Source organism: Carassius carassius, chromosome 1 (genome assembly GCF_963082965.1).
Source record: "Carassius carassius chromosome 1, fCarCar2.1, whole genome shotgun sequence".
Taxonomy (NCBI): Eukaryota; Metazoa; Chordata; class Actinopteri; order Cypriniformes; family Cyprinidae; genus Carassius; species Carassius carassius.
Window position 1 is genome coordinate 24775988 of NC_081755.1, and position 26386 is coordinate 24802373.

At 38.5% G+C, this 26386-nt stretch overlaps 3 protein-coding genes across 3 annotated transcripts; 1 reads left to right on the forward strand and 2 right to left on the reverse strand.

Annotated features, from left to right (window-relative positions):
• Window positions 1-55: 55 nt before the first annotated feature.
• chadla (chondroadherin-like a) lies at window positions 56-7051 on the reverse strand. Its single transcript, XM_059552705.1, has 10 exons — window positions 6857-7051; window positions 6272-6448; window positions 5929-6123; window positions 5653-5808; window positions 4868-5013; window positions 4542-4780; window positions 3752-4029; window positions 2085-2777; window positions 1404-1570; window positions 56-1037 (listed from the first exon to the last, which is right to left on the reverse strand). Exons 2-10 carry the CDS (start codon window positions 6428-6430, stop codon window positions 698-700), a joined length of 2373 nt encoding a protein of 790 aa, XP_059408688.1. The 5' UTR covers window positions 6431-6448; window positions 6857-7051; the 3' UTR covers window positions 56-697.
• A 2028-nt stretch (window positions 7052-9079) lies between these two features.
• On the forward strand, window positions 9080-18604 carry LOC132142654 (cathepsin D-like). Its single transcript, XM_059552691.1, has 9 exons — window positions 9080-9289; window positions 10261-10447; window positions 10538-10661; window positions 10741-10859; window positions 11968-12167; window positions 12669-12791; window positions 12862-13006; window positions 13165-13263; window positions 17450-18604. The coding sequence occupies exons 1-9, from the start codon at window positions 9222-9224 to the stop codon at window positions 17609-17611; spliced, it is 1227 nt and encodes a 408-aa protein (XP_059408674.1). The 5' UTR covers window positions 9080-9221; the 3' UTR covers window positions 17612-18604.
• Window positions 18605-19554: 950 nt separating this feature from the next.
• On the reverse strand, window positions 19555-26149 carry LOC132142676 (mitochondrial dynamics protein MID51-like). Its single transcript, XM_059552726.1, has 4 exons — window positions 26003-26149; window positions 23244-23424; window positions 22298-22560; window positions 19555-21411 (listed from the first exon to the last, which is right to left on the reverse strand). Exons 1-4 carry the CDS (start codon window positions 26147-26149, stop codon window positions 20593-20595), a joined length of 1410 nt encoding a protein of 469 aa, XP_059408709.1. The 3' UTR covers window positions 19555-20592.
• Window positions 26150-26386: the final 237 nt, after the last annotated feature.

The following is a 26386-nucleotide window of genomic DNA, read 5'->3' on the forward strand; positions in this document are numbered from 1 at the left end:
ATTTGAAATGACACATACGAAAAATTATTAAAACCCTTATTTGAGTTAAACCATAAACCTTCTGAACTCCACACCACCAACCTAACCTGCACTGGACACAGTACCTCATGTCTACTCAACACAGACTTGTTACTGGACAAAGCACAGTAAACCATTTCTATAAAAATATTATTGCACTACTGATACTTTGCATAGAATACATTGTTTAACAATACTCTCGTACACTCATCCAACTGTATTTATTACCACTGTTCTTACGTTGCTGTTGTTCATAATGTATATATAATCCTACATTGCATTCCTGTTTATATTCTGTACATAATCTGCTTAATATTGTCTATAGAAACTCCACTGTACATTGTGTATATCATAGCTTCACTTACTCTGCACTTATGTATATAAAACACTATAGTCTTGCACTTCTGCTAACTGCGTTTCATTAGCTCTGTACTTGTACTCTGCATAATGACAATAAAGTTGAATATAATCTAATCTAATATGCTAAAAAACAACGTTTGCTGGAATGTTTTATAATTTTAAATAAATTGCACATTAAAGAACTGTGGACAGTGGGCATAAAGACTGAATACAGTAGCAACTATGGTCTTTAACAGCTTTACCTAAATAGTAAATGTGTTCACCTGATAAATATATCTTAGTTTAAATCAACAACTCCATGGCTTTTTTCACTGATGACTTAATTCTTGGCCGCCTTCCCTTTTTTTTTCTTGTTTGGCCTGTTCTTTTTCAGGGCCTGCACTGGTTTGTGTTCATCAAACTCATTTTTCTTTGGTGCCGCTGTCAGTTTGGGCTTCGCTGGTTTAGGATTAGGCTCAGATTGCACAGGTCTGGCCTTTGTGGTCTGCGTGGGTTTGTTTGGTGTAGGGTCTTTGGTAGGGATGGAGGTCTCCTTGAAGGAAGGAGCATTTTCTCCAGAACAGTTCTTATAGATGACTGCCTCCATCACAGACTGACCTCGTAGCTCAGAGGGGTAACCGCACACGGCCTCAACCCTCAGACTCACATTGTTCAACCATCTGAAAGAAAGTTCAGATAGATAGATTGATTCCTCCTTATTCTTTTTTTTTCTTCCAGAAATTCTACTGCTTTTATACATTTGGAAAGTCTTCCAGCCTTAAATCCCCTGAAACCCTGGCGTAATGTTTAATACAATTCATGATGTTAATAACAAATAATGGAATGTATTTTTGCTCAAAAGTAATCTAAAACAAAGTAATCAAAAAGTAGTCCATTATAGTATATTTGTAATCCAATAGATAATTTTAATAATAATTTAATAACAACAATACATTACAAATTATTATTTCCATAATTACATTTGTTATCAGTAATAAACTATAATTTGTAAGATAGAACTGCAGATGAATGGATGGATATCTCACCTGTAAAATGGAAGTAATTTGCAGTCACACATTAATGGATTTTTGTTAAGGGTAAGATATCGAAGTCCAGTAAGAGGTGAAAGGTCAGGCAACTCCTCTAACTGATTCTCTTCCAGAGACAAAGACAACAGACCAGGACCAAACCCTGCCAGAGAGCTTGTGCTCATCTACGACCACAAATCATACAAGGAGACAGAGAAAGAACATTTTCTGTTATCCAGATTAGTAAAAGCAAGGATTAACTGTTGTTTCTTTATCATTTAAAGCAATAGTTCACTCATAAAAGAAAAATTCTGTCATTAATTATTCACCCTCATCATTCCCAACCCATAAAACCTTTATGAATTAAGATATTTTGGTGAGATCCAAGAGCTTTCTGTCCCTGCACAGACAGTAACACAACTGACACGTTCAAGACCCAGAAAGAGGCACGTTGAAGCCTGACACGGAACAGAAGAATTGTTGAATAAATCAGTTATTTTTGTTCATTTTGTTCATTCACTTTGCTCATAAAAAGCATTCTTGTAGTTTCATATAATTACTGTTGATCCACTGATTTAACAATATTCTTACTACCTTCCTGGGCCTTGATCATGAGACATTAATGACAGAATTTTTGGCTGAACTATCCCTTTAATAGTGCATCACATTATCTCATGTAGTTTGTCATTTGACCTCTACCTTCTGAAGACTCATTCTATCAATGTGCAGGTGCTTCAGACTTTCAGCCACTGCCCGAAACGCTCTTGGCCCAATCCAACGAATCGGATTCCCTGAGAGGCGGAGCTCAGACAAAAGAGGGGCGTGGCCTAGTGCATCACTCGGAACTTCTGTTAGTGCATTAGCTTCAAGATGAAGGACATCCAGCTTGTGTGCCGGATCCAGAGCTTTTGGCACTATGGATGTGATGATGTTATTACTGAGGTAAAGGCCCGACAGCTGGGGGACCGGGGAGAGGAGCCCTGAGGGCTCTAGTTTAGCTATAATGTTTCTCTCCAGATGCAGCTCGAGGAGTTTGGGGATGTAAGCCAGTGTGTCTGAAGAAGGAAACAGAGTGAGTTTATTGCCTTCCAGGTGAAGGTACATGATCTCATGGGCACCTTCGAAGCTTTTTGTGTCCAGGGAGGACAGCTGGTTGTTGGACAGGTATAGGTACGTTAGCCCCTTCATGCCCCGGAAGGCGCCACCCTCGATCTCATGGATCATACAGCTGTCCAGGTGTAGAGACACCACCTCTGGGACGCCGGGGAAACTGTTGCTAGGAAGATAATGGAAATGGTTTCCACGCAAGTCAAGCAGAAGAGTGTTGCCAGGGAAACCAGTGGGCACTTTAGTGTGGCTGCGGTCCTCACATGTAGTGTGCTGAACTGCAGCCTTGATAGTGAGAGTGAGGAGAACACAAAATGTGGTGAGATGGAGATATGTATTAGATTTAAGGTATAGTTCCCCCAAAAATTCAAATCTGCTCACAGTTTACTCACCCTCAGGCCATCCAAGATGTAGATGAGATTTAGAGAAGCTTAGCATTACGTCACTTGATCACCTGTGGATCCTCTGCAGTGAATGGGTGCCACCGGCAACAGTTTGACGTTATAAATGTCTTTATGATAGCTTTGTTTCTTACAAACAAGATTTCACTTTACAATATGTCAACTGATGGTCATGTGGGTTAATTGTGGATTACTTTAATGTTTTTATCAGCTGTTTGGACTCTCATTCTGACGGCACCCATTCATTGCAGAGGATTCATTGGTGAGCTAGTGATGCAATGCTACATTTCTTCAAATCAGTTCTGATGAAGAAACAAACTCATCCACCTTTTGCATGGCCTGGTGTTCAGCCTGAGTGAGTAAAAGTTCAGCAGGTTTTTGGGTTTGAAACTATTCATTTAAGTGTATATTTCTGTATAACTGACAAAAACAAGGAATCTGTTAAATTATGAAGAAATAACTGAAATTCCCTCCGCCCTTTTCCGAGCCTTTCTCACCTCACAATGGCAATTCTTTGGGCATTTGCTCTTTTTCTTTGGCTTGACAGCTGGCACAGCCTTTTCTTGCACTCCATCTTCTTCTTTTGCTTCTGTTTCTATCAGATCCGGCCTCAACTCGTCATGTGGTCTGCAGCGGAGGTCCTGTTCTTGAACATTTTGTAGAGGCTCGTCTGAGAGGTGTGGCGGCCAAGCACAGGCCCCATAGAGCTTGATTCCTGAGCTCAGCGTCCACATCTTCAGCGCTTGCAGTAGACACGTACATCTGATCGGGTTCCCTGAAGGACAGCGAATGAAAGCTATCACTTCACAGCTTGATTTTCAGATATTTTAAATAACTAAATCATATAATCTCACATACCTCACAATGGCAATTCTTTGGGCATTTGCTCTTTTTCTTTGGCTTGACAGCTGGCACAGCCTTTTCTTGCACTCCATCTTCTTCTTTTGCTTCTGTTTCTATCAGATCCGGCCTCAACTCGTCATGTGGTCTGCAGCGGAGGTCCTGTTCTTGAACATTTTGTAGAGGCTCGTCTGAGAGGTGTGGCGGCCAAGCACAGGCCCCATAGAGCTTGATTCCTGAGCTCAGCGTCCACATCTTCAGCGCTTGCAGTAGACACGTACATCTGATCGGGTTCCCTGAAGGACAGCGAATGAAAGCTATCACTTCACAGCTTGATTTTCAGATATTTTAAATAACTAAATCATATAATCTCCAGAATTTCGCTCATGTGAAGAAAATGTGTGACAATGTTTTATTGTTGTTGATATTGTTAATACTTCCATTATACTATTCTTCTTCTTATTATTATTATTTCTTTATAATTTAGTTATATACTACTATTTTTTTAAGATAAACAAATGTAATGTAACATTAAACAATAATATTAATTCATATGAATGATAATTCCGCTATTGTTACTCTATTTAATTATTGTTACTTTATCTAATTACCGTTATTGTTACTGCTCGTGTTGTTGTTTTTGTAGTAGTTATATTACATTTCCAATATAAAAATTCATAGAATTACTAGAATAAAATATATTTATACTGGTTTATACTGATATTTATACTGAAAATAATTGTACTGACTGAAAGGTTAAATACAGACTAAATTCTGAGACCGTGGGCAATGCTGTATTCATGCTTACCGCTGAGGTTAAGGCTGGTGAGCTGCGAGGACACTTTGAGGGCCTGTATGTAAGGGAGCTGGTTGTAGCTCAGATCTAGGTGAGAGATGTGAGAAGACAGAGACAGAGCTGATTCAGACAGGTCCTGCAGAGCCATGTGGTGCAGAGACAGATGTGTGAGTTTGGGCATGGACACACTCTCCTCCACCAGATATGTCATGGGGTTAAAACTCATATCCAGGTGAGTCAACTCCATCAATCTGAGAAAGACAACAGTCAGTTCTGAAGGTCTGAGCATATCTAAAATCAACAAAAATTTATTTGGTTTGTCAAAAAACAGTGGCTACCTGGTCATAGTTTTGGTAGGAAAGTATTGGAGTTCATTATGGTCCAGGTTTAAGTGTGTGAGTGCAATAAGACCAGCAAAGGCTTCGGTCGCCAGATTATTTAGAGAGTTATGACTCAAACGCAGCCACTGGATATTCAGCATTCCCTGAGAGACAGATTGAGAATTACTCAGGAGGAAAATGATTCATAACAGAAGATTATCACACAAACCACCCAACAAAATCAGTGTAAACTCAGATTCGAACGAATATAACATAAAGTAATGGGACTCTTTGAGATAATTCTAGAATTCACTACAAAAAGAAAAGAGATATATATTCTCAATTTAAAGTATGATTGTGGTAAGATTTTTTTCATGTTTTTGAAAGAAGTCTCTTATGCTGAACAAGACGGCCATTGTTTGATTTAAAAAAAAACTGTGAAAATAGTACGATTGTGAAATAATTTAGCAATTTAAATGAACTGTTTTCTATTGCATATATTTTAAAATATATTTTTATTCTTGTGATGAATGTTCAGCATCATTACTCCAGTCTTCAGTCTCACATGATCCTTCAGAAATCATTCTGATTTTAATGATTTGCTGCTCAGGAAACTTTTCTTATTATTCTCCATGTTGAACACAGCTGCTTAATATTCTGTGGAAACTGTTATGTTCAAAAAAGAATGCATTAAAGAACAGCGTTTATTTGAAACCGGAATATTTGGCAACATTTCAAATGTCTTCTCTTTCACTTTTACTTAATGCATCCTTGCTGATCCCAAATTGTTGATGGTAGTGTACCTGGAATGCCATGTTGGGGAGGTAGACTAGCTGGTTATGAGTGAGGGAGAGCAGGGTTACAGAGTTTAATGCAGCAAACGCTCCAGGGTGGATCTCTTCAATGCGGTTCCGGTCTAAATACAACTGCTTCAGTGATGATAGACCATCAAACGATTCCTACAGGTGGGGAGACAGTAACAACACAGCTAAAAACAGACTTATTTCAAACCATCAGCCTAAGAATGATTTGATTCATTCATCTAAATTGAACACACTTCCACGTCTCAAAGAAGATACCTGGTAGAGGATGTCAATCTTGTTGCTAGTGAGGTCAAGCTGCACCAGACGTGAAAGTCCCCGGAGCGCTCCCTCTCTGACGGACTGGATACTGCATCCCTGCAGGTTCAGGTGGGTCAGGTAGGGGGTGTGTTTGAACGCATTTTTAGGCAGTTCCCCAAGATTATTCCTCTTCAGGTCCAGTTTCACTGTGATCTGAGATAAAAGCCATTGCAAATACTGCATGTGAGTGTGTTGATCCACTTGCTCACAGATCAGACAGTAAACTCTGATCATGATATTAAGACACAAGCATGATGACTTTCTGTGGGGTTCTGTACTAGACGTGGAAAGTCGCACTCACCTCATTTATAGTAGGAGGAATATGTGTGAGATTCTTCCCTACACACGTCACAGTGAGCTTTGTGTCGTCACAGACGCAGACTCGTGGGCATTTTGCAGTCTGACCTGCGGGAACAGAGATTGCTAAGAACAGAAGCAGACGTGCTACTATCAGCATCATGGTGCCGTCCTCCTCCAGCTGAAGGGATAAAGAGGAAACTGATCATTATTTGAACATAATGGAAAAGATTAAAAATATATATATACAGACCAGATGGTGCAAAGTCCAATCACCACATAATACTTATGTCTTTAAACACCATAGGTAAATTCTTGCATTATGACCTCTGATCCCATCCTGCCCTTAAGACAGTTAACACAGTGGTACCACATTTCACAGGGCTCCAAACTTTAGTGCATGAATGGAGAAAGACAAAGATGTATTTTACTCATTTTCATTTTTAAATCTTACAAATGTGCTCATTCAGACGGTTTCATTAAGCAAAACTTAACCTGATCAGATCCTGACCAGAACCTGATTAATATCATTGAGCTGAATGAAAAATACTGTTTCTGCAAAAAAATGATGAAAGAAATAACAACTCACCTCTGATATGGGTTTAAGCTATATATAATCCCAGAACTGGAAATTCTGCAGCTCTAAACTTGACAGTGATGAGGAAATATGTGCTTTAGCTTGCAGGAGTGTTCGTTTTCATTGCTAGTTTGTTTAGTATTACAAGTAAACTTTTAGCCTGCAGTCTTTCATCTATGCCTTCGGTTCTCGTCCACAGCTCCACTGTTTGACTCGCTGATGAGAATGAGAGAAGAATGGCCCCGCCTGTAGATGCCAGTATATACTGTTGGGCGTTGACCTAACAGAACAAATACCTTTCTTTCAATTTAAAACAGCAAGCAACTTGCCTTAAAACCATCAACAGCAACACAGCGGTGCCACTTCATAATGCGTGTTTGTCATATTGTGCCCCGAGTCACATGGCCCAGTGTAAGCTCCATCCATTGACATCACCATGCATTCTGCTGCTGGAAAATTTCTTGTTCACCGATGTTTTTTAGGTTGATCTTGATAATGCCATTCCCAGCAGGGGCCCCGACACACATCTAGACCAGAAAAGGGAGAAATTCTTACAGACACCCATCAGGAATCCTCTTAAGGAAGAGCAGACATAGACATAGACATAGCCAGGATTTGAAAATGAGTGAGGTCTGTGGTGTGACTAAGAATTGTGCTATAATAACCCCACATACAACTCATATACACTAACATTTTAAAAGAGACAGATATGACAATGTTTGTGAAAGATTGTTAAATTATATCATTTATTTCACCATTGGTTAGGTTAGGTGTATATCATTTGATCAGTTGCTTAATATTCATTCAACAATATGTAGGTCTATTACTGTTATAGTTTTCATTAATAACCATAATAACCATTTAATATAGATGCTAACTTTGTCTAGTGCTCTTATGAACGTGACTTTGTGAAAATTTAACTACATTCAATGAAATAGCATAGATGTAACCTACTTGTTCTACAGCTCTCTGCACTAGTGATATATGCTATTGTTTTAATAGTGTCGATAACACATCTGACAGATAATATCAAGGTTTTTTTTGCATTTGCCTTCCTGAATGTGGTATCCTATCACCCTCAGCAATAACATGTCCGTGGGCTCTTTTGATTACTCTCGGCTTAAGGTCTGGCGATCATTGCAGTGTTGCCAGATATCGCTATGAAAACAAATAGAAAAAAAAAGCAACATGAGTTCAAATCTTTTGTAAATAAGATAAGATAAAGATATCAATACCCTAAACAGCAACTTTCTCCTCTATTAACTTTCTAAATTGTCAAATTAAGTAGAAAAGACAAGTCCAAAGTTGTTTATAGGCTAATAACTGGATCTGGCAACATTACCTTCCTTGCCTGCCCTATTGCTACACCTCTGAGCTTTATTATAGCATTGATTACTTTGAGGTTAGTTTTTATTTGAGATACAGTGGGTTAATGTGGCTTATATTTCAGTGTTGATATTGAAAATATATCAGTTGCATTATTAGTGCACCTATATTTGTTTCTTGTATCAAAAGAAGTGTATTTCAAGAAGTCTGTGAGTTATGAAGGAAAATGTTACAACTGCCACTGGTCTCCCCTATCACTTACTCTGTTAAAATTTAACAGAAACAGATGACTCTAGTGCCTTTTCTTTTGTATTGAAATCCTTAATACAAGCAATCCTGTAGGTAATGAAGGAATCTTTTCTAAATCTGCAAGTGCCATGCATTATGTCACCTTGTTTATCTAAAAGTGTACTTTTCCTTGCTTTACTACAATTCTTTAACCAGTTTCACTACATCATTCATACATATCCATCACTTTTACGAAGGTGCATACATTTTTTATTCCAATAGAATACACAGGTATTTCTGAATGAGAGTCAGGAGATGGATGCTGGTTATCCACAGAATGGTTGCAGTTTGGGCATCTACCAGCAGGGGCAATAATGTCCATGCTAACAAGTCAAGCCTAAGGACCGATTTTAAAACAAAAGCAAAATGGAGATGTTTATAATGTGACGTCAAATCATTTGTACATCTAAGTGAGAAAAAACAATATATCAGCATATTTAGATAAGTTTGGGTTTTGCTGGTTAACAAACACAACAAACCAGCAACGCCACATTTAAACAATCAGGAACCTATAGGCGTGAAATTCAACTTGATTGATGTGTTCTCCAAACAATCGTAGCGGTACATCGGTGCTACTAGCCAATCAGGATTAAGGAGAACGGAAACCCCCGAGCTTGCGCGAAACTCTCCGAAAACCACTTTTGGATATATAAGTTGCGTACAGGGGGCGGCGGTGGAAGTTATACCTCAGAATTGCTTCTGCAAGTCTGAATTTTGTATCAGATCGGAAGTAAAACCAATTTATTTCTTTTAAGAGCAGAGAATGGATCGCTTTCACCTGTTCGCGTTTTTAATTTGGATGTTAATTGCGGACAGCCAAGCAATAATCAGGTAAGTACGTCAATTCTAAAAAGTTATTATCGATGTAAGCGCGTTTTATGCGAACATATTAGATCAGGAAACATTTTGCTTATTAAAAACTTAAATAGCCTCATTATGACTTTTGCACATTAACTTTCACTATATAAATCACCAACAGTGATGAGGAAATATGTATCTACAAACAACAATCCGATGCATTATGTTTCATAATATGAATCAAGCTGCTATAAACAGTGCTGCTTACGACGTTTCGAAGTTTGATACAGCATCATGATCTGATGTTTGGGAGCAGGAAGTTGAACTCGGATGACTGTGTTCAGTTTCATGTGTGAACTGCTGTGGTTGAGGTGCAACATTGTGTAAACCAGCATCTACAATGAAAACGAGAGGGAGATGCGAAAAACTTAAACTTTATTTATAATAAGAGGAGCTGACTGACATTCATGCTTGCCGTTTTGACAGTTTCGTTGCTTATAAAGTCAGCGTTGTAATTGGACTTAATGAACTTCTTAATGAAACCGTGCACAAACGCATCTAAACGCTTTGTCAATCAGTAAGCACGGTTATTTTATATATTTCCGCCTCACACAGTTTAATACAATTAAACTGCTCACGAGTCACTGCACATTTAGATTGTTGACGCGCGGTCGACCAATCACAGTTCGCTTTGCTCTTACGTAACGATTAGGGGCGTGGTTATCTAAGATGTATCAATAAACCACAATAGACAGGTCTGGGTAAAAAAACTACATAATGGTGCTGCGATCTAAACAAATGATTGTCTAGAAGAAAAATAAGACGTTATGCCATAGCAACAACAAGTCACATTTTCTTCGAAAAAAAATAATAAAGATCTACTTCGGATTATTCATTAAATGCCTTGTTTGAACATTGGTGTCGTGTTGTGATGGCCAAAGATTTATATAGATGTGGTGCACTACTCGAAGCAGTTGTTTTATTGATCACTGTTGTATGTCTAGAATTCCTCTGCACAAGATGCGCACTGTGCGCCGCATACTGGCAGAGAACGGGAGGACTATTGACGAGATCAAATCCATGGCCAGAGAGGAAACCAACAAAGTCAGATTTTCATTGCCCTCCACAACACATTCACCATCACCAACAAAACTGCCTCCACCTATTGAGAAACTCACCAACTTCATGGATGTAAGACAATGTGGCATCAGTCCCTGATTATGCATTATGGTTTTTGAAAGAGGAATGTAATAAATCCAACTGTCCTTTCTTTCATTCCAGTCTCAGTATTTTGGAGTGATCAGTATTGGGACCCCTCCGCAGGACTTCACTGTGCTGTTTGACACTGGATCATCCAACCTCTGGGTTCCCTCCATCCATTGCTCCTACCTGGACATTGCATGCTGTGAGGGTTGTTTTGGGTCATTGTTTTGATATGTATTGTGTTTTCCGTTACTAAAACATCTTCATAAAATGTCTCTCAGGGTTGCACCATCGCTACAACTCTAAGAAGTCGAGCACGTATGTCCAGAATGGCACAGAGTTCTCGATCCAGTATGGCAGAGGCAGTCTCTCTGGCTTCATCAGTCAGGATACAGTCACCGTGAGTAAAGATTACATCGTGAGAGCTGTAAAAGCTCCAAAAGAATAGGAAAAGCATCATAAAAGTGACTATACACTATATCACAGGCCACTAAAAAAATCCAATGATATGTGTGGAAAACAAATCAAGGGTTATAAAAAAAAAGTAACCAATAATGTCACTGAGGCTGGTACTATTTTATTGTATATTTATTTACATTTTCAGTTTTTAGTAATTTTATTAGGTGCAGTTGTCTTTTTTTTTTAAATTAGATTCTTCAAAATTGCTCTTCTTTCAGTACTAAGTTTGAAGTATTTAAGTACTTTAGCATAATGCAGGAATATATTGCGCAATTTGTTTTCCTGATTTTTGCGTTGATTTAAAGTCAAGGTAGAGTTGACCACAGCTGTTAAAGTTCAGAGCCACTCTGGATGATTTCTAGCAGTCAGAAAAAGAAAAAAAATCACGTAGTGTATGATGGGCACAGACTCTAAATGATTTATTTCGATTGTGACTCCACCCACTTCAGACCAATATTAAGCACATTTTGTTTTGTTGTTGGCCAATTTGAGAATGCATAGTGTTTAAATACACCAAGCAGCTTTTGAAGCATGTTATGCATGAGTTTATGTTCGCTTCACAAGTTTGGTAGTGTGTGATCCTCAGTCATTTATAGAAAAGAAAAGAAAGTGAAGTGACATTCAGCCAAGTATGGTGACCCATACTCAGAATTTGTGCTCTGCATTTAACCCATCCGAAGTGCACACACACAGAGCAGTGAACACACACACACACACACTGTGAGCACACACCCGGAGCAGTGGGCAGCCATTTATGCTGCGGCGCCCGGGGAGCAGTTGGGGGTTTGATGCCTTGCTCAAGGGCACCTAAGTCGTGGTATTGAAGGTGGAGAGAGAACTGTACATGCACTCCCCCCACCCACAATTCCTGCCGGCCCGGGACTCGAACTCACAACCTTTCGATTGGGAGTCCAACTCTCTAACCATTAGGGCACGACTTCCCCAGCAGTAGTATGGTGCCTAGTTTTTCTCGAACTATTGACAAAGTACAGCACACTGTTTGAGGCATCAACACTCCTCAAAACTGACACGTTTGTTTCTGTCTGTAGTTGGCAGGGCTAAAGGTGCCAAACCAGCAGTTTGGTGAGGCGGTTAAACAGCCTGGGATTGTGTTTGCGGTGGCACGTTTTGATGGCGTCCTGGGCATGGCATACCCCTCCATTTCTGTAGACGGGGTTACGCCCGTGTTTGACACGGCCATGGCTGCCAAAATCCTGCCTCAGAATATCTTCTCTTTTTATATCAACCGGTGAGCTGTTTGTTTCAAGGTTCATTTGATTGTTTTTTCTAATTGTTTAGCCAAATGGTAGACATTTAATATTGACATGAGAGAGTTTGAAAGGGAAACATAGTTTCCCTTACCTCAAGGTTCCTCTATTTCCTTCTCCATTTCAGTTTTATAATGGTGAAGAATGTGGCAACAAATGTAGACTGATAGTGCGACCTTCAGCATGAAAGAATTTGTATTTATTCTTGTTAAACGGTAACGCATGACTCCTATTACTGCTTTTCAAAGCGCATCTGCATGTTACAGCCAATTTATCACACTATAGTCAATTGTTCTGTCTCTATAAAAAGCCTCTTTTACTAACTGAGTGACTCATAAATAAAAAGGGCACATGTGAGTCAGGCTTTGCCTACTTTTTGGGACCAAGATGTGTAACCTTTTAAAAATGACTTCGGTTGTAGGGACTTTCCTCAAAATGGCTTAATGCACATGCTAATTCTTATAAGTAAATGTTGTGTGTAGGGACCCCGCAGGTGAAGTTGGAGGTGAGTTGATGCTGGGAGGTTTTGACCAGCAGTATTTTGACGGTGATCTGCATTACGTCAATGTCACGCGAAAGGCCTACTGGCAGATAAAGATGGATGAGTATGTGATCACCATTAGCATACAAGCCATGTTTCCAGTATTCTTGCTTATATTGGTTGTTTTCCAACAGAGTTCAGGTGGGTGGCACTCTTACCCTCTGTAAAAACGGATGCCAGGCAATTGTTGACACAGGGACATCAATGATCACGGGGCCGGTTCAAGAGGTGCGGGCGCTGCAGAAAGCCATCGGAGCATTACCCCTGCTTATGGGAGAGGTGAGGAGCATTCCTGCTAAAATACACCTACATCAAAACATATACATTGCATCGTTTATAATGCTTATTTATCCTTTCAATTTGCTGACATGTCCATTGCCATGTATTTCCAGCATAAATTGAGGAAGTTGTAAAGTGAACATTTCCTCTTTTTCTAGTACTGGATTGACTGTAAGAGGATTCCATCACTTCCTGTTGTTTCTGTCAGCCTGGGAGGGAAAATGTTCAACTTAACTGGAGAGGACTATGTTCTGAAGGTAAGTCCCTTTTTACAGAATCTTGTGTGGTTTTTCCTAGTACTCTCCGCTGAGGTTGGAAACAGGAACATACACTGTTATGCTGTGAAAGTCGTGACATTTGCAGATTATGGTAATTTATACTCTGAATTGGTGCTCTGCATTTAACCCATCCAAGTACACACACACACACACACACACACACACACATCATCAGGGGCGCAGATAGGATTTTTTAACTGGTGGGGGGGCCAAGCTGTCCAGCAGTCAAATTTTCTCAGTCCAGAAAAATCGACAGCTCAGACATAGACGATTTCTTTGTAACTTAATTCAAAAAAGCAAACTTTCTTATATTCTAGATTTATTGCACACAAACTGAAATATTTCAGTAGTTTTAATTCTGATGGCTATGACTTGCAGCTTAAGAAAATTAAAAATTCAGTATCTCAAAAAATTTGAATATTCTATTTTGAGCTTGATTAGTTTGATTAATTTTGAGTATAAATACAGGGTACCTCCTGGGATAGTTTAGAACATGCAACCACAATTATAGAAAAGACTGACTTCACACTTGTCCAAGAGACAATCATCAACACCCTCCACAAGGAGTGTCAGCCACAGAAGGTCACTGCTGAAAGGGTTGGCTGTTCACAGAGTGCTGTATCAAAATACATTCATAGAAAGTTGTCTGGAAGTAGAAAGGTGTGGTAGGAAAAGGTGCACAAGCAACAGGGATGACCACCGCCTTGGGGAACATTATCAGGAAAAGCCGATTCAAGAACTTGGGAGAACTTCACAAGGAGTGAACTGAAGCCAGAATAAGCACATCAAGAGTCACCACACTCAGACATCTTCAGGAAAAGAGCTACAGCTGTCACATTCCTAGAACCAAGCCACTCCTGAACCAGAAAAAAACATCAGAAGCATTTCACCTCGGGTAAAGAGAAAAAGAACTGGACTGTTGCTCAGTGGTCCACAGTCCTCTTTTCAGATGAAAGTAAATTTAGCATTTCATTTGGAAATCAACGTCGGGAGGAAGACTGGAGAGGCACAGAACCCAAAGTCCAGTGTGAGGTTTCTGAAGTCAGTGATTTTTTTGGGGAGCCGTGACATCTGCTGGTGTTGCTCCATTGTGTTTTATCAAGTCCAAAGTCAATGCAGCCATCTACCAGGAGATTTTGGAGCACTTCCATCTTCCATCTGCTGACAAGCTTTATGGAGATGCTGATTTCCTCTTCCAGCAGGACATTAGCACATGCCCACAGTGACACAACCACTTCCAAGTGGTTTGGTGACCATGATACTACTGTGCTTGATTGGCCAGCAATTCACCTGACCTGAACCTCACAGAGGATCTATGGGGTATTATGAAGAGGAAGATGAGTAACATCTGACAAACAATACAGAGGAGCTGAAGGCCGCAATCAAAGCAACCTGGGCTTCAGTAACACTTCAGCAGTGCCACAGGCTGATCCCCTCAATGCCACGGCGCACTGAAGCCCAGGTTGTATTTGAGTATTGAGTGCATAATTAAACCTACTTTGAAAGAAAAAGAAAAATTAAAATGCAAAGTTTCCTACTTTTAATTTTTCTAAGCTGGAAGTCACCATCAGAATTAAAACAAAAAACTCTTGAAATATTTCAGTCTGTGTGCAATGAATCTAGAATATAAAAAAAGTTTGCTTTTTTGAATTAAATTACAAAAAATATAGAACTTTTCCATGACATTCAAATTTTTTGAGATGCACCTGTACAAGATCACTATGGTTACCGCTACAGGCACAATTGAGGCAGCTACCAGCTCCTCGTAGGACCCCGGGGGTCAGGAGTCATAGCACACACACACACACAAAGAACATAAACATCAGTGGCAGCACCATTGTCATTTGTTTGACAACAGAACAGCGTGTAGTGAGAAGGTGGGTACAAAGTAATGGTTAGATTATTATTGTGCTTCAGCCTGCATCTGCCCTGACCCGATTCTTTAGCACCAAAACAAACACACCCGTACCCCAGCAGGACCTGCTACGGTGGCCGAGAGAGCTAAACGTGCTGCAAATGACAAAAATCCCTGCAAATTATGAAAACATCTTCATCAGTTTGACAACTTGTGCTGCAAATACTCACAATAGAAACAAATAAAGAAATTTTATATTTAAGGGAACCGTAAAGTGACAAACATGGCTGGGACATTATTTATCAATGTTTGCTCTGAAAAGATCTTTGTTTATTTTAAAAATCCTGGTCATAGATTCCTTAGCTTTTTTTTTTTTTTTTTTTGAAAAATTGATATTTTTAGCCTAAATAAGCTGACTAAATACACAATTCCTGTAACTGTGAAAGGTTATGTAAGCTGGCTAACTTTTACAACTTGCCTTACAAAAACTAAACATAGCCTATGGTTTGACTATTGAAATGAATGAATTAATAAATACATTTAATATATAAAAAAAGCAAATAAAAAAATTGTTACTGTAATCATTAACAGATTTACCATGGATTTACTACTCTAACCATAGTTTAACTATGGTATTTGTACAACTATGGTTATACAAATGGTAATCAAAACTCAAAAATAAAAAAACCTTGTTTAAATTTTCTTTTTGTCGGGGTAATTTTGTTTGTGTTGAGTATTTGCAGAGCGTTTCTGTATTTGTTTGTGTTGTGAGTATTTGCAGCACGTGTGCTGTCAAACTGATGAAAATGTTTTCTTAATTTGCTGGTGCTTTTTCTATTTGAACGCGTTTTGTGAAGTTGCAGCGCGTTGAGCTCTCTCGGCCACCGTGCTTCGCCCCTATTTTGAAATCTTCACCCCACACGTACATACGCAACCATGTCAACTACGATCGCGGAAACAAGCGAAGATGACATACAAGCATATTCAAACAAAAGCCAACATGGATAAGTTGTGTAAAACAACGCAAAATCAACGTTACTCGCCTATCAAAAAGAAACAAAGAAACCTCAGCATCCGATTCGACCCCTTCCCAATCGTTGAGTTTCTCTCCACCGCTGGAAAGCTGCCCCGATATTAACGTGGGTCCTGCCTCTTGCCTGATTGTAAACCCTCTTTTTTTTATCTGCCATCTCTCTCAATCTGTAGTCGATCTGCTAATATGCCAATTTTGAATAAAAGCGTCTGCTAAATGTAAATGTAATATGCGTCCTGTGTGCACTCAAATTGAGTGCTCTCTTCTCGCTAACAGGACAAGACACGCCCCCTTACCGCTGATTGGCTACAAGTGTTTTGGGACTCGCTCAGACACTGCGGTCAAAAGTGTGTTTTCAAAAATCGTTTAGTAACTTACACGTTTAAGGAGCGGCGGGCCGGGTCGCTTCTACTTAGACTAATGTACATAGCGGAAACTCAGATTAATCCTCTGTTTACCAATAGAGCCTTTCATTGAGACACTGAGGGGGAGGGATCTGGTTACTATGAATCTGGGGGGGTCATGTCCCCCTAGTCCCCGTCCCTAGTGCCATCTGCGCGCCGGCCATGAACACACACCTCGACCATTGGGCAGCTATAGATCCAGCCCAGGGAGCAACTGGGGGTTCAGTGCCTTGCTCAAGGGCACTTCAGTCATGGGTATTGAGGGTGGAAGAGTGCTGGGATACATTTTCACCTTCATACACTCTTCCATCCATTTCAAGGAATAAGTCACCAAAAAAATAAAGTTTGTTTAAAAAAAACGAAACAAAAGGAGTGAATGGGTGCCATCAGAATGAGAGCCCAAACAGCTGATAAATACTCCACTGTAATCCACCAAAAAAGCTGCATGTCTAAAAGAAACATGAACTTGAACAATCCAATGGTGTGCATTATTGTGATGTTTTTATCCGCTGTTTGGACTCTCATTCTGACTGCACCCATTCACTGCAGAGGATCCATTGGTGAGCAAGTGATGTGGTGGTCCATTTCTCCAAATCTGTTCTGATGGAGAAACAAACTCATCTTGGTTGGCCTGAGTCTGAGTAAACATTCAGCAAATCTTCATGTTTGGTTGAAATACTCCTTTAATTACATAGAGGAATGCATTTTCTTTTTATTGTACACCAAAAATAAATAAATAAAATCCAAATGCTCTTATTTTTGGAATCGAATCAAATCTCAGGACGTCGATTAAAACTGCTTTGGAAATGAATGCAGCATTGATTAACCGAATACTTTGAATCAATATTAACTCTCACTTTTGTCTTTTCTCAGATGACTCACATGGGTGTGAGTGTTTGTCTGTCTGGCTTTACGGCAATGGATATCCCACCCCCTGCCGGGCCGCTGTGGATTCTGGGAGATGTGTTCATTGGCCGCTACTACACTGTGTTTGACAGAGAGGCAGACCGCGTGGGCTTTGCTCCTGCTAAATGAAAAAAAATCACATCGTGTTGTACTGGACCATTAACAGTACAGAACATCACTGGTTGACGTTTGTTAAATCTTCTGCAATTTGAAATATGCAATGTAAAGAAATCAACAAATGCCAGAGTAACAGGACATGTTTTTCCAAGCATTAAACTCAAAGCAAAACTTAAAAAGAAGAAATGAGTTTAACTTGTTGAGCTAGGGATTCTCTGCACTTCCCCTCGAAGCCTTGTTTCAATGGATGAATTAAAAATAAAAGATGTATTTTTAGTTTGTAATTAAGCTATTAATTGTTTTTGTAGAACATTTAATAAAAGATTGAATAAATTGCTGGTAGATTAATAGTACTTTGGATTTGTGGTTCTCATAAGTTTTTGTCAGATGACTTTTGTGTGTATGTGTGTAAACCCTTTTTATAAAGCTGGTGTATCATACTCCATTTATCACACTGAAATGAATTGTATTTCTGTTAAACCTGATCAAGTCCACTTGGCTTCTTTATTGTCTAATCATTTAACTCAAAATCACAGCAAAAGTTCTTCCAAACCTGAAGTTAAATAAAGTTTTGTTAGTATTTGCTTGTTTGATTTCGTGCTCTGCTGTCTACAGTTGAATTTACTTGAAAAATGTTCTTGTCTTAATTGCTTAACTGATGGTGTTTTTCCACTTTTTCTATTTTGTAAGCCGTTGATTTGATTGACTGACTGCATCTCTAGTCTACGGAAACCAGACACTGATTAGTTCCTGCATCTGTTTCCTGTGATTATTCAAAATGTTCATCACATGACATCTAGAGTCAGTTTAGCACATTACACATCAACACATCACTGTTTACCTTTGGCCTAAATTCTGTCATGCCAGCCAGGTTAATAATGCTACAGTTTAAAGGTTTGTGGTTGGTTATATCGTGTAATGCTTTTGAAAGTCTCTTATGTTCATCAATGCTGCATTTACTTACTAATATATTTAACATTCCTGTGATGCAAAGCTGAATTTTCAGCAGTCTCCAGTGTCACATGATCTTCAGAAATCATTCTCATATGATGATTTGCTGCTCAATAAACATTGATAATGATAAATAATGTTGTGCTGCAAAATATTTTTGTGGAAACTGAGATATAACATTGATATATAACATTACATATGTATTTAAATATATCAAGAACAGCATTTACTTTAAAAATAAATGCTTTGGGACAAAGTCTTTACAGTCACTTTTGATCAATTTCTTCCCCCCAAAAAATAAAAATTAAATCTGACCCCAAACATTGGTCTTGTCAGCTATTGGATTCAGAGACTTGCACAAATAATTCACAATAATGTAATACAGTTCTACTCCATTCGTCTTTATTTTCATCCTTTGCTCCATATTGCAGCACAGAGACCCGAGGCACAGAACAAGTTATACAATTTGCGGTTTAATAAAAATACAAATCACCAGGAAATGAAGGAACGAATTCACAAGCATCACATGCAAAGTTCTAGGCCAAGCTGAACTCCACTAGATCATCTACTTTTGGATTCAGTGGTGCCCTGTCAAATCATTCGCCAGGTAAATGTGTTTCTGCTACGTCACACAGCTAGACACGGGTGTTCTGGTTACGCAAGCATACATAAACACACATAATATACAAACACAAGATCTCTCCGAAGAGTTTTGGCATTTTATAACAGAGATGTAGCCTACTGTATATTTTGTTTTAACAAATGTCACTCTCCAAGCACAAAGAATGATCATAAGATATACATAAATGGTTTTTGGTGACATCTGTACAATCAATACAAAAATACAAAAATGTCTCTATGAAGTCACACAATACATTTCAGTTCACCCTCGGTATAACCCACAGCCTCAAAAGATTAAACCATGTTTTTATATGATTCTAGAGCTTTAAGGAGGTCTGCAAGGGTTTCCTTGGTTTATTAGGCAGTCATAATACAATAAAAATAAATATCACTTCTGCTCTTTGTTTTGATCATTAATTCAGGTCTCCATCTTCATCTGTGGTAATAACCCGTGTTGACCATTTAAATAACATCATATCATTCAACATTTCTGTGTAACTTTTACAGGAGAACCTATTTAGACAACATATCTGAAAATAAGCAATTAGGTAAAATAGATCATTTGCATATTTTAACATCCCAAAGTGATGAGAAAGATGGAAATACAGGGGAGAAACATGATCAAATAAACATGATCTTTTTCTTAAACTTTATCATCACTTTGCAATCGATATTGAATACTGGACAGAAATCCTCTAGTTATTTTAGAGGTGTTTTAATTTGACTTGCCTTCCAATAATTTAATATTTCAGAAAGTTTTGTTTACTAAAAATAATTAAATTATACAATCAGGCCTTCAGTGTCAGAGTTACAAGTTTTTTTTTAAAACTCACAGGAAATGTAACTTAAAGATAATTTAGAGACCCTGCCATCTGATTACTATAAAACAACGCTCAGTTTCTCTAAAGGAAAATATTTTGATGACTCCAAGAACAAAATTGAAGAAAATACTGAACAATGTTCCACGTAACAAATAACTGGGAAACATAAAATCATGAATTTCACAGAACAAATATAACATGTCAAATTACCATCAGAAACTCATCGCATTTTGGGTAATAACAGATACACATAAGAGATGACGGTGCTTGAATTTATAATATAATATCACTGAAGTTAGAATGTGATTCTTTACTAGATAAATATATAATGGTCATGATACTTCACTGTGATGATACTTACTTCACATGATACTTAGAAGACAAAAACACTGAAATGATGCAAGATGGGCCACATAAAAAAATGACCAACAGATGAAGTTGTAGAACCTGAAAATAACTTATGTTATGACTGACAAAAATATTAATGTGTAAAAAACAATTGAGGTTGCTCATCTACTCAGAACAAGACACGTATGAAAACATTGCCATTATTTTGGTTTGTGCATCAACTCAATTCTTTCATATGTGCATGCCAGTTTTCTAAACAGTTCTCAAAAGGCTCTCTGGGTCAGATAATGCACAGTAGAGTGTGTATCCCAGTTCATCAATTTCCTGTGGTGTTAGCTCACAGAATAGATTGACTTTGAGATTGAAGATGCAGGGTAACCTCCCAGCCTCTAGGTGTCCCACTAGTGCACGGAGCAGCTGCATGAAACGATTGGTGAGCGCTTCCTGAGTCCAATCCCCCTCCTGTTCGCTCAGGAGAAGGATTGCATTAGTGAGCTGGCTTGCGCTTAGTTGTCCCAGCGCTGGATTCAGTTTACACACAGCTTTAATGACTTTAAGACACGTGCCACGGCATCCAGCGTCTTCCTGGTCGAAAGCACGTAACTTCGCCGTTTCCGCCACACGAAAACTCTGACGCCACAGGTTCTCGTGCCGTTCGGCGGCCAATCGATGCGGTTTGGCGATCAGCGAGACGCCATCCTCCATAACAAGTAATGGGAGGAAATCCACATAAAGCCTACGGTCCGTTTCGTACTGCACTTCTAGCGTAAGCGTTTCCGACGGGACCACGGGTCGGATGATGTAATCTAAAACACTACCGATGGCAGGCCAGTTGATGGAGCTGGCGACAAGCTTCTCGAAAACTTCTAGGATGCTCTTTGGGGAAAGGTAGCCACCCATCATGCAACGGTCCCAGTAGCTGCTTCCACGCGGGAAGTACTCAAGGTTTTCCCGACGAACCAGCCAGAAACCAGGAAGGTTCATGATGGTGTCCTCACCAGGAATAGATGACCAGAGATTTTTCTCAAGGATCATGGGTACCATTAGGTGGGCGTGGTCAGCAGTCACCACCTAGAGATGTGAAAAATGAGTGATGAATAACTGGCAAAGGTTGCATTACACGTGAGAGTAGACATAAAAAATGTCACTGAAGCTTTCTATTTCAAATACATTTTCTAAATTGAACTTCCTATCTATCAAAGAATTCTGATAGAATTCTACAAACATATTAAAGGGGACATCGGATGCCCATTTTCCACAAGTTAGTGTGATTCTTTAGGATCAAAACAACTGCATTGCTAATGAGACATTGTCATTGCTCAAGCAGAAAATGAGGACAGCATACAACTTGTTGATGGCGGAAATATGCTGACAGTCCGTCAGCGGGTGTGGGCGGGGCTTGAGCAGTATGACATCATACTACTCAGAAAATGAAAACGGCTTGATAACTGAGACTTTAGGTTTCTTGGGGGTTTAAAAAACAGGAGTGAATGGATTTTTTATCATTGTAGGGTGTTTGTGTGCACACTGCTTAGACATTTATATGCAAACACCATGTAGAAGTCAATTTTGGCTAATCTGAGAAACTGGCTTTCAACATTGATAATAAGAAATGTTTCTTGAGCAGCAAATGATTTTTGAAATATCATGTGTCTGAAGACTAAAGTAATGATGCTGAAAATTCAGCTTTGATTCATAGGAATGAATTACATTTTAAAGTATATTAAAATAGAAAATAATTATTTTAAATCGTAATGATATTTCGGAATATCAATGATTTTAATGTATTTTCGATTTAATAAAAGCAGCCTTGGTGAGCAGAAGAGACTTAAACAATATTTAAAATCTAAAAAACTGTATATTAGAAGCCCTTCAATTAAAGGCCATATTTGCCCTACATTCTTGCTTATTATGTGACGATTAAAACACTCTCAGAACTGATCACACTTGTTCTCACCTGAAGGTCATCATATAGACTTCCGCTCAGGTACATTTCTCGTAGGGGCATATCAGGCAGTTTAGCATGCAGAAAGACTCTGAGCTCTGCACAGATATCCAACGCAGCACGGCGAGCGACGGTCTGCTCTTCAGAAGGGATCGCCACTCGCTCTTGAAAGAAGGCCCAGAGGTGTTCCTGCAGTGAGAGGCGCATCCGTGCCATTTGGAGTTCAGCCTTACCAGGACGGCCACCACCACGGCCCATAAGACAATGTAAAGAATCTAAACCACAGAAGAATAAAACATAATAGAGTTATTTTAACATACTAAAACGTTCTCATACCTTCCAAAGGTCAAAACCTGAAAGAATAATTCTACCTAATCACAACACTCAGCCTAAAGCAACACAATCTTTAGTCTTCCAGATACAGATTGAGACTAGTCTTGGACTATGTTGGAGAACAGAGGACACTAGTCATTCAATAAATTATTAGTGAGGTAGATTTTGAAAATGTCCAATGCTTACTTCACAACAACTTGTCATTCAGACATGTCATCAACTAGACACAACGATTATCTATATCCCTAATGCCCATAAAACAAATGAAGTGTCTACAGAAACCTACAGTGTATTAGTTAAGGAAGGGTTTAAATACCCACTGAGCAGACACGCCAACATGTACAATCCTGGTAAACAATAAGGATACAGGTTAGGATGAGACAAACTAGAAAAAACGGTGTCCATGATGGCTCAGGATTAAATATTAAATTAAGAATTTGAATGAAAAGAAAATAAATAAATAAAAAAACTCAAATCTACAAAGAGGAAATTCAATAATATGGAAATGAACTAAAACATAACGTTTGTGGTCATCAGGAAGTAAAAAAGAGCATATGTTTTTTCATGGTTTTTACATATAAAAGTTCAGGATGTTAAAGTATGCAAGGCACCAGAAGTTCATTACCTGGCTTGAAGGAGCTGGAGGAGGTGGGGAGCGTCTGTAGAGAGCGGCTGATGTTCTGCTTCATGTCGCAGTTCAGTGTCCGTGGTGATGACCCCAGCCAGCTCGGCTCCTCCCAGCTTCTTCGTCCCGACGGGTTGGCTTTAGTGGGACTGGATGGGGCACTGAGTGCTCGATCGTACATCTGAGACAAACCAAACTCAATTATACACTAATAATAATAATAATAATAACTAGAAGCTAAAGTTTGACTTTCAAACTTTGATGTTGGCTTGGCCTAAAAGAGCCAGAGTACCTGTGTGTCAAGCGTTCTTAACCTACAACAGTATTTTTCTATGGACCCTTGCTGTTTTCTGTTCTAATAAAAAGCCCAGAATTGGCTAGCAGGATTAGAATTAAGTCATACCTTTTTTTCCCGTTTGCTATTTCACAGGCCTGTCACTGAAGCGTTGTGGGAAATGACACAGAAGGTAACTAAAACAATGTGGTTTAAGTCAAGGTGGTCATTAGGGGTCCAAGCACAATGGTTTGTGTAGATGATGCCATTACACAAATGGATGTGTCTCTTTTCAAGTAAATTATGAGTCCTTATGCGAGTACTATTATATGTACAACATGAAAATAGATAACTAATATAGGGTCCCTTTACTTTTTCAGTAATGTGTGATAACTTGAGAAATATGTTGTCAATATTATTAAAATAAGAAAAAAAGTAATGGTATTTAGGAGATTATAGTTTTTGTATAATTACTATATTGGGCTTTATTAAAGTTTATGAAAATAGAATGCATGTATATGCATTTTATATTTATGCACATAAATGAAAAATTTTTAAGTCTTTGAACAGATCTTGAAGTATTTGCTATCCTGTGGCGCCATCATGTGGTCAACAATAGCATTGTGTCCCTCATTTCAACAACAACATTGTGAAAGGGGCCAATATTTTTTTAATTATTACAAATATTTAATGATTAGTTTATTGATAATATACCGACATTAAAATCTAATTTAATGATTCTGTATCGTATTACATGGACAAAAATTGGCACACACATGTAGAGCATCAATTGTTATTTTGTATTGTAATGAAGAAGGTTTTTATGACAACAAAAATGGTCATTAAGAAAAATTAAACACTAATTTAATTAATAGTTTTTTTCTATAGGTTAAGCACCTTTCCGTAAATATGGCTGCTTTTTTTAGGATTTACATTTCAAAAAGTAGCCTACTTTGAGCATTTTAAGCAGCTTGAAAATAAAATTGTGTACACCAATTAATTTGGACGATAAAGAAATTGCTAACAATAGTATAATAGAGCATGTTTTAGGTTTTTAGGTGTTTAGATGCAGAAATGGACAAATCAAATGTAAAATAACATGTCATCGATTTAATTAAATATAGATTACTTCTTGTTAGAGCAAAAAAATAAATAAATAAATACATGAATACATACATACAAAAAAAGTATCCAAGACAAATGATTTTCTGTTTTTTTATAGATTAAAATTGAAAACAAAGCAGCTGGTAAATGCAGTCACTTTAATATACAAGTCCAGTATCATGATCCACTTCCGATTTATTTCTCAACAGTTTATGTTCACGTGTCTGTTTTTGTTTATATTTGCCAAGATATTATGTATTTTGAAATAATATTGTACGTGATTTTTCCGTTCTACCGACGAAAAACCAGAATCACCGTCCTCTGGAGCTCGAGAGGTCGATGTTATATCTCACAAGCACTCATTTTAATCTCTATAATATATTCTTCTAATTGTTTTGTTTTGATTTGCCGCAGTGTTTTAATGTAAAAGGCTGTAGTTTCTGTATGTAGACTTTTTTTCCTTTCAAGTATTGGGACAAGCCGACGGGCTTGCGCTATCAAGATTGCAGACGCAAATCTTTCGTTTTCTCACTTTAACAGCTAACTTTCATCTGAATTTAGCTGTTGGTGTGTACTAATGGGTGGATTGCATGCAATTGCCATAATATTTTATTTACAAAAGCCCTTAAACGAGAATAAATTTGTTTGTTGTAAGACAGCACTCGTCTTTCTGACTGTTCTCTGGCAAGACATCAATTATTAATGAGCCCTGACCCCTATAATAATAACATATGTTGGTTTAGCTTGTCAGTTTCAAGGAAATGGTATTATTTACTTGTATTTTTAACCGATTTAAAAGTTAAACTAAGGCAGACTCCTCCCTTTCAGTCCCAGGAATTGCTCCTGTAGGGGCGCAATTTTTCTCAGACAATGGAAGTCTATGGGAAATTGAGATTTTTTTTTTTTAATGAATTAAAAAAAAAAAAACTTTAAAGTCTGATCAGTCTGAAAAGATATAGCAACAAACTGCCCCCCATGCCGCAGACCTCTGCCGAGTTTGGGGCTTGTGGCTTTAAAGCCCTAGGAGGCGGTAGATTGGAAATTTAGTCTCATGTGCCAAGCCAACATAATAATAAATCTACAGTGCTGGAAACAAAACATGGACTTTTTTAAAGAGATCATTTTTTTCTTCCTCTCATGAGGTATACTTACAAGATTTAAAAAAAAAAAAAATCACCATTACATGTGAAATAAGCTATAGAACTTGTGCAGGTTTCATGCACAGGATATTAAACAAAGCTGACTTCTCCATACTCAAAGCTAGGCTGAGTTATGACAGATTCATAAAATAATCCACACTGTATTGTGATGCTCAGTGTTAAGGTCAAACTGAAATGACCACACAGGTTCAAAGAGCACTACAGCTTGTTTCTGTACTCACTCTTTTGACCGCCAGTGTGGCGATCCCGAGCATGGCTGCTCCCCCGACTCCCAGCACCAGCTTCGCATTAGAGAGCACAAAGTCGATAGCTGAGCCAAGCCCATTGTCATCTTTCTTTCCCATACGGTCCCTGTTCACTCCTGCCATCGATCTTTTACCCTCCTGAGACAAAGCAAGAAATAGACAGTAAATTGATTTTCTCATCAGCTACAAGTTGTGCAAGATTTAAAGCTTATGAGCTGTTCAAATAGCTTGTGTTGCCACTGGTAAAAAATAAAAAGCACAACAGAAAAGGACCTGTTCGACAAATAAGATATAAACCAATCCAGAGCCACACCAGTGATACCAACACAACTCTCCAAGTGGTTGATTAAGACATTATGG

Bases quoted from the DNA above. Each gene is read 5' to 3' on its own strand.
- chadla (XM_059552705.1), bottom strand. From the start codon at position 6,430: ATGATGCTGATAGTAGCACGTCTGCTTCTGTTCTTAGCAATCTCTGTT. The intron at 5,809-5,928 runs GTATCTTCTTTG...CCCCACCTGTAG, and splicing joins AGATTGACATCCTCTACCAG to GAATCGTTTGATGGTCTATC. The intron at 1,038-1,403 runs GTGAGATATCCA...ACTTTCTTTCAG, and splicing joins AAATTACTTCCATTTTACAG to ATGGTTGAACAATGTGAGTC.
- LOC132142676 (XM_059552726.1), bottom strand. From the start codon at position 26,149: ATGGCAGGAGTGAACAGGGACCGTATGGGAAAGAAAGATGACAATGGG. The intron at 23,425-26,002 runs GTGAGTACAGAA...GGTTTGTCTCAG, and splicing joins CCACACTGGCGGTCAAAAGA to ATGTACGATCGAGCACTCAG. The intron at 21,412-22,297 runs GTGAGAACAAGT...TCACATCTCTAG, and splicing joins GTCTATATGATGACCTTCAG to GTGGTGACTGCTGACCACGC.
- LOC132142654 (XM_059552691.1), top strand. From the start codon at position 9,222: ATGGATCGCTTTCACCTGTTCGCGTTTTTAATTTGGATGTTAATTGCG. The intron at 10,662-10,740 runs GTGAGGGTTGTT...AATGTCTCTCAG, and splicing joins CTACCTGGACATTGCATGCT to GGTTGCACCATCGCTACAAC. The intron at 13,007-13,164 runs GTGAGGAGCATT...CTCTTTTTCTAG, and splicing joins TACCCCTGCTTATGGGAGAG to TACTGGATTGACTGTAAGAG.